Here is a 7,725-nt window from a genome sequence, read left to right on the forward strand (position 1 = left end):
CAGATACTGTTCAGACAATTGAATGCAGGCATTGTGTGCTCCAGATGAGTGATTTGGGGCCGACAGTGCGCAATGGATGTACCATTGTTGCCCCGATTGATGTGTTTTCAAATTTAATTTTTTTCTCACTGAAATAAAATGGATTTGAAAAATAATTAAAAGGTAGATAACCCACAATAAATAAATAAGTTTAATGTATTTGCTAAGGTAGCCCAAAGACAATGCCAAAATGAAATGCTACTCTTGATAATTTTCAAGCTTTGATTTCCATATTCCCATTCATGTAAATGCTCATCTCACATTCAAATTCCTCCAGAGATGGATGTGGTGGTGTACATCTAAAATCCTAGCACTTCGGAGCTGAGGCAGGAAGATCCTTTCGAATTCAAGTCTAGCCTGGACTACACGGATTTCATGGCCAGTCTGAACTACAGTGAGACTGTCTCAAAAAGATAAAAAAAAAAAAAAAAAAGAAACAAATAAAACAAAAAACAACCCCCCCCAATTCCCCTAGTTGACCCCAAACTGTCCTCTAGGGCAGAACTGTTTGCCCACATTATATCAGGCCTTCAGATATACTTTACTCTGTCACAATTTTTTTTTTTGGTAGTACTGGAAATTGAATCCAAATCTTTGTACCAAGCTACATCCCCAGCTCTTGTCCCCACTCCAACTCTTTTTTTTTTTTTTTTTTTTTAATTCTGACACAGGTTCTCACTAAATCACAAAGTTCTCCATGCTGGCCTTGACTCCTCCTGTCTCAGCTTCCTAGAGTGCTGGGATTACAGGTATGTGATACCACACCTGGCTTGCGGTGCTTCTTTTTGTTTGTTTGTTTGGAGCAGGGTCTTGCTGCGTAGTTCAGGCTGGCCTTGAACTCACTGTAATCCTCCTGCCTCAGCCTCCTGAGTGTTGCAACTACAAGTGTGTGCCATTACACCCTGCTCAATGCATTTGTGATTTAGGATATTTTCAGTGTGTGATGGGTTTTTCAGGATGCAGCTCCCTCACCATCAGTTCTGAGGAGCGTCTACGCGGGAAAGTGTGGCTGGGGGCCTGACCCACTTGAGATCAGGGAGACAGGGAGAACACATCCAAACCAGGTGAGACCTGAACATCTCCTTCCTTCCCCAGCACTGAAGCTTTCAGTGATCTTCGGGTGGCCAGGTGCTGCCCTTAGATGGCTCCATGTCACCCTCACAACTATTAAGCTGTGAGTACAGCGTTACCTTGACACCTCCTTTTCTCCACCTACATCCACCAAATGCATGAGACCCCGACTGGCAATCCTGTCTGCATCAGTAATTTCCTCAGGCCGTGGGCAATATTATTTCAACTCTTCTGTCCCCTCTGTCAGTCTTAGCAATTGCTGTCTTCTGCAGTTTTCCCTTGACATCTTGTTCCTCTGAACCGAGGAGTAACCAAGGCAGGAGCACTGAGTGTCTGAAGCAGTTTTGGCAAAATAATAACTTTATTACATACGATCAGTAGTTAGACACATGATACTGATATTCTCTGAAAAAAAGTCAAAATGAAAAAATATTTTTAAATATCGTGCAATTACAGAGGTTCTTGGGGATCAGGGCTTGGCCTCATTTTTCAGAGCAGTCCTTGGGGGCAGATTCATCTCCACATCTTTGTTTCTTTTGTGACCCAGTTATCTTCAGCTTTAAGACAAGGTTCTAGCTAGGACGGCTAGGGAGCCCCAGATGATGGAGCTCGTTACGTAGGGTAGCTAGAACTTGGTAGCTGTAAGGATGAGATCTAAGTTTAGAGGTGAGTGGAGACTTCCCTGAAGGGACCAGGAAAGTTCCTGAAGCAGAAACTGGTGGAGACAAGGCCAACTGAGGGGTTAGGGCAGAGAGGCTTGGGTTGAACGGAGGGAGGAGAGGGTAAGACTCCTTCTCCAGGACCAGCATGTCCCACTCACACCGAGGAGTGGGTGGAATCTTGGCTAAGTGGAGCACTGCCCCCCAGTAAAGCAGCAGCAGCAGCGGTAGCAGCAGGTAGATCCAATGGAAGCCCCTTCCTTCAGTAGTTTCCAGAGCCCGAACACTGTTCCCAGTGTGCCAGTGAGGCATAAACACTTGGTCAGTGAGGGGTCCCAGCCAATGGCTCCAGCTCCGAGAAGGCACAGTCAGGCTGGCTTGCAAGAAGAGTGCCCCTGACTAGGGCTGGCTGACTTGCACAATCACACTAGAATTGGTCACTCGGGCTCCATAGTGGCCAGCCCAGAACTGTGTGTCCTGGCCCCAGTGTTCAAAAGACACAAAACGGACACCCATCTTGATGTTGGAGAAGACGTGGGTGACCTGTAGGTAGAAGAAGGGGTCGTCCCTGTAGTACCACAGTCCTCCCTTCCACATCTGAGAAGGGGCTTAGGGAAGATGGCATTTTCCAAAGATGGCAGCCATGTCACCTGCATTGCATGTGTTCTAGAACCTTCCTGCTTCCTCATTAAGAGGGGGGGTCTCATTCCCCTCCTCTTGAATGTGAGTGGGTGTGCTTATCACCAAGAATGTGGTAGAAGTGAGTAGCTTTTGCCAAGTGACTTCCAAGGTAAGGTTAGAAAAGGCAATGAAGCTTTTATGCCACCACACAAGCAGGCTGACTGTCCTGAGGACACCATTCTGTGAGAAAATCACCTGGCCCAAGTCCAGGGGTCCCACGGAAGAGCTTTGAGACTAAATAGAGACACAGGTATTTGACCAGCTGCTCGAGGCTACCCTACACACTATCCTGCATTTCCACTCCAGCCATCACCTGAATGCCACTGTGTGAACACAAAGAGACAAGCCAGACTGCTTGGCCAGGACCTTTCTACCCATTGGTAGACATGCGAGCTATTCAAATCAATGCAGGTGGTGTTTATTCCCCCAGTACTGGCATTCAACCCAGAGGTGTTCTACCTGTGAGCATCACTTCTCTCATCTTATTTATTTTTCATTTTGAGACCAGGTCTCACTAAGTGGCCTAGGCTTGCCTCAAACTTGCAATCCTCCTGCCTCAGCCTCTTAAGTAGCTGGAATTGCATCCATCACACTTGGCTACTGACTTGAAGCCACTAAGTCTTGGGATGACTTGTTATACAGCAAGAGCTATCATCCAGGCCCCTCCCACCACTGCCCTCTCCTCAGAGACTCACCTGAAAGCAGACATTGTTGTTCCATTGTTCAATGGGATCAGGCACAGCAGAGAATTTATCTAGGACAGTCTGGCCGGCATCTAGAAGTTGGACAAGCAGTCGATACCTACAGCCACTGTCATGTCGGGCTCCCCACCTGTGGGAGGAATGAGACCTTGCAGGCTGGACTTGCCACTTTGGGTGTCTGCCTGTCCCCCTCCCCTTCATAAGAGATCAGGCTTTGAGAGTTCCACCAACGTGCCATCCATGACAGAAGTGAGGATAGCCTTGGGGACCATGTCTCTGACCCTATAGTTGGCTCTCAATTTTTCACAGACATTGACACTTGGCTTTCATCTTCAGACACTCAGATTTAAGGAGGATGCAGTGTGGCCTGGGCATCAGGAGTTTGAAAACTCCATGGGAGATATCTATAAGAATTTAGGGTTCTTATAAGTAAATGGTCCTGGGCTGGGGATTTAGCTCAGCGGCATAAGCACCTGCCTTGCAAGCAGGAGGTTGTGAGTTCAGTCCCCGGTACTGATAAAAAGAATAAACAGAAAAAAAAAAATAAGTAAATGGCCCACCACTTACCAGAAGAGCACAGATATGCCATACAGTCTGATGGTCTCAATTAAACTAAGGAGTTTTATTGGAAATGCATCTCTTAGGATGGGGAAGGCTTTATGATGTCTTAAGAGTGAATTTGTTGTGGCTGAAAATCAAATTGGATCCCCTTTAGTTTTACATTGGGGGAACAATATACCATGATGCAGGTCTTTTTCCCCATGAGCTGAAAAAGGGGGACCAGAGAAAGAGATGAGAAAGGAGAACCATGGTACTTCTACCACAGATGAGATCCACAGCAGATTAATTTCAGCATAGGGCGCATATAGTTGTAGAGGATCTTGGATTTAGCGCCCTTAAAATTAGTTCCCATGCCCCTGGAGAGTCCTTATGTACCTCCATTTAAGGACTCTGGAGCCAAAAAAAGCCCCACTACGTGCTGCTGAGGTCCTGCCCTGGCTATGTGATCAGGGCAAGTCACCTCTTCTCTTTGGATCTGTTTCCTATAAACTTCTGAATAAATTTAGAGTTTGGACTCTATCCTTCCACATGATCAAGGTTAAAAAAGGGTCATTTCACTTACAAAGCACTTGGTTTGCTTAAGGCTCTTAAACTGCAGATTTAAGGGTTGCACCTGGAGTGTCTAGCTCCAGAATTCAAGACCTGTTTGCATTATGTGTTTTGTCTCCTGCTAGGCAAGGGACATCTCATTCAGACAGACCGAGGTGTGTCCAAGACCTCCATAATGGATCCAATCTGCTGTCTGCCTCCCCCACCCCATACCCTTTTGAAATGATAAAAGGGGTTCAAGGTACCTCTCTGCTAAGTACTAGTATTGTAATCCTGGTTAGGTCCCCTCATCTTCCTGACCTTCTATAAGGGGTTGTTAGGAAGCCTAAATTAGGTGATCCTTGCGAAGTTCATTGTACATGCAGTCACATACTTACCAGTCTGAGACATGGATTTCAATCTTGCCACTGTCCAGCAGTTCTGGCCATAGGCCCTCCTCCTCCAGATCCAAGACCTGCTTCTTCCGACACCAACTAGGAAGGTGGGAGAAGGGTAATGAGAACAAGCAGGTCTTTCAACAACAGACCTGGCCCTTGGGGAGCAGAGGCTTTCACCTGAAGGAGGCTACAAAGCAGGTCTGCGAAGGGGCCCCAGGCACGGTTGTCATGTTGTTTTCCACCACCCAGCCATCTCCACCGTGCTGCACCATCCACTTCCGAAGGCCTTCTGTCAAACAAGACTTGTGTTCAAGATCCAGTAGCACACCTGGGCTCCAGTGCAGCTCGGCCCCGCCCCTCCACTCTCTGATTGGCTCCGCTCCTCGGCCTTATTTGACTCTGCCCCTCTAGCCACGCCCCACTTCCTCCACCTTCTCCCTTGCGGCCCAGCTCACTCACCTCCCACCAGCTCCCCGATTGGACCCTACCCATGTTGGCTCCGCCCCCCAGCTCTGGTGACCCCCGCCTCTCACCGATCCCGCATGGCCCTGCCTCCCCGGCTCCTCTCCTGATCCCGCCTTCACCGACTGCGGGTCCCCGAGCGGAGCAGCTCCCGGTGGGGTCCCGCCCATCTGACCCCACCCGGCCTCCACACCCTGTCCGCAGGGGTTGCAGATGAGGTTTCGTCCAATGGGTCTGCGCTCGCAGAAGCGGCCGAGAGGGCAGGGCTTGGTGTCGCCGGCGGGGGGCAGGCAACTGCGGACGAGCGACAGCAGGGCGCGGCCGGTGGCGCTGTGGTCCTGGGCCAAGATCAGCAGCCACAGGGCCTGGCCGTCCACCAGGGCCCGCCAGCCACGGCACACGAGACGGCAGCGTCGGAGCAGCACGCGCGGGGGCACGTGGCTCAGCACAGTCAGGAGGAGCTCGGGCGGCAGCCGGCTCAGATCCAGCCCCTCTGCGGGCTGCGACTGCGGCGCGGGAACCCGGGCGGCCCGGCCCTTGGAGGCCGAGGCGCCCATGGTCCTCCGGCCAGGCCCAGCTGCGGCGTGGCTGCGACTGCGGCAGCGGCTACGGGGGTTGGGGGGGCAGGCGTCAGGGCCCGGCAGCCTCCGCGCGCCTCCCGTGCCCCGCCCGCCGGACCCCGGAGCCGGCTGCCGCCCCCTCCCCTCCGCACCCCCGGCCTGGCCAGTCCCTGATCTGTCCCCGCGATCAGCCCCTCCTTCTAACTCCGGCGCCGTGGCCCTGGCCCCTGGCCGTTCGGCGTCCCGCCCCGATCCCCGATCACCTGCAGTCTCCCCGCGCACCCTGCTGGGACCTCTTCACCCGCTGGCCCCGCTGGCCCCTCTTCCTCCTCCTCCTCCTCTTCCTCCTCCCCCTCTTCCTCCTCCTCCTCCTCCTCTGCGCCGTTGCCTCTGCGGCTCAGCTCCTTCCCTCCTGTCTGGTCCCTTCCGTCTCTCCAGACCCCACCTCCTTCCCGCCGCAGACAGGGATAAAACCTCCTTGCCTCTTGGTCTCTGCTGGCCCAGGACACTTTGGGCGAGCACTTTGGTCTCGCTGTGAAGCACCTGGCGCTGAGCAATCACCACTCCCATCCATCGGAGGCCTTGTCTAGGAAACTAAGTGGAAATACTCCTATCACCTCTTAAGCCCGGGGAGCAGCCTCATTTCGGAGGCCCTGTCCCTTCCCCACTTTACAGACCAGAAAATCCAGATGGCAGAGGCCAACTGACTTGCTTATGGTTATACAACTGATAGATGGAAGAACTGGGATTTGAACTCAGCCATTCTAACACTAGAATCCTCAATTTTAAACTATCAGCTCTGCCTGATAAAAATATATATTGGGCCAGAGATTTAGCTTGGTGGCATAAATGCCTGCCTGGCAAGTGCGTGGTCATGAGTTTGATTCCCTGGTTCAAAAAAATTTTTAATATGAATTTAAATATAATATAAAATTAAAAATAATATATCATTTTAAAGACCCACCAACAAGCCAGGCGTGGTCGAACATGTCTGTAATCACAGCCCTGGGGAGGCTGAGGCAGGAGGATCGTTGCAAGTTCGAGACTAGCCTGACCTACAAAGTGAATTTAAGGCCAGTCTTCACTGCATAGTGAGACCCGTCTCAAAAAGACATAAATAAATTAAATATCTACCAGTAGACCATGACAGATTCTTGTCCACTAGGAACTTGGCCTCTGTGCAGAGAGATGTGATAAACAGTAGGCAAAACCAAACTGTTTAATGTCACAAAAACAATTAAAAATAGAACTTTTTGCAGAGTGCAGTGGCCCATGCTGGTAACCCCACACTATGGGAAGCTAAGGCAGGAGGATGTCAAATTTAAACCCAGCCTGGGTGTTATGGATTAAAAACTGGTGGTCAAACTTAACACCAGCTGAATTAAATAAGCATGGTGCTGAGCATAGATGTTCCACCTGAGGCAAGTTGCCAGCACAAAAAGAGACATGGAGAAAGAGAAGAGAGGCGTGGGTTCTCCTATGAGTTGCTGTTTGAGCCATTCGTTCACCTGGAGGAGCTCGTCATGACTAGCTTTCCCAGTGGAGTTTGACCATTGTCATTGGAGGAGCTCTGGACCTTGTTGTTGAGAGTGGCTGTGGTTCACTTTGGGGGAGCCCTGGTCCTTACATCAAGCATCACTTCCTGGCTCCAGAGGGGAAGATGTGTACTGTTTAATCTCCAGGAGAAACTCATCATGCAGGCTTCCTGGCATGTACTCAGTTGTGCTTATCGTCCGAAGAGCTCAGGGCCTCCATGTCACTGAGGATGGCTGTGGTGCTTTTCAGGACAGTCCTGATCTTTGTTTTGAGTGTGATTTCTGGGCTCTCCTGTAGAACCCTCAACCTACCAGCACAGCTCCTTCACCCAGCTGGCATAGACTTTCTAGCTTCCATTGCTGACCTTTGGGCCTTCTTAGCATAGATCAGTAAAAGAGACTGGCGTGAGTCCTTCTCATTGGCTCTAGACCTCCAGTTGGACTTGGGGGAGGCATTGTCGTAGGCTCTAGGCCTTCATCTGGACTCATGTAGGACATTGCTGTGGGATTCAGGTCCTTGGCTGAGTATT

The 7,725-nt window shown here is 50.6% G+C and overlaps 1 protein-coding gene across 6 annotated transcripts; it reads right to left on the reverse strand.

Moving 5' to 3' along the window:
• Positions 1-1,452: 1,452 nt before the first annotated feature.
• On the reverse strand, positions 1,453-6,949 carry Fbxo27 (F-box protein 27). 6 transcript variants are annotated; one of them, XM_063252722.1, is made up of 7 exons: positions 6,795-6,936; positions 6,143-6,254; positions 5,294-5,706; positions 4,816-4,927; positions 4,639-4,734; positions 3,146-3,281; positions 1,453-2,312 (listed from the first exon to the last, which is right to left on the reverse strand). In XM_063252722.1, the coding sequence occupies exons 2-7, from the start codon at positions 6,232-6,234 to the stop codon at positions 2,169-2,171; spliced, it is 993 nt and encodes a 330-aa protein (XP_063108792.1). In that variant the 5' UTR covers positions 6,235-6,254; positions 6,795-6,936; the 3' UTR covers positions 1,453-2,168. The 6 variants fall into 6 exon arrangements, 5 of the variants coding, with proteins under 5 accessions (XP_063108792.1, XP_063108794.1, XP_063108796.1 ...); XR_010048629.1 differs by lacking the exon at positions 1,453-2,312 and adding an exon at positions 3,719-3,839 and having other exon boundaries at positions 6,625-6,948; XM_063252724.1 differs by lacking the exon at positions 6,795-6,936 and having other exon boundaries at positions 4,816-4,924; positions 6,143-6,237.
• Positions 6,950-7,725: the final 776 nt, after the last annotated feature.

The sequence above is a fragment of the Cavia porcellus genome, unplaced genomic scaffold, assembly GCF_034190915.1.
Source record: "Cavia porcellus strain 051 isolate PalLab524CR breed Dunkin Hartley unplaced genomic scaffold, mCavPor4.1 scaffold_7, whole genome shotgun sequence".
In the NCBI taxonomy this organism is placed as follows: Eukaryota; Metazoa; Chordata; class Mammalia; order Rodentia; family Caviidae; genus Cavia; species Cavia porcellus.

Coding starts and splice junctions, on each gene's coding strand:
- Fbxo27 (XM_063252722.1), bottom strand. CDS start 6,234: ATGGATGGGAGTGGTGATTGCTCAGCGCCAGGTGCTTCACAGCGAGAC. Junction 5,707..6,142: donor GGGCCAGCAGAGACCAAGAG/GCAAGGAGGTTT, acceptor CAACCCCCGTAG/CCGCTGCCGCAGTCGCAGCC. Junction 4,735..4,815: donor TGCTTTGTAGCCTCCTTCAG/GTGAAAGCCTCT, acceptor CCACCTTCCTAG/TTGGTGTCGGAAGAAGCAGG.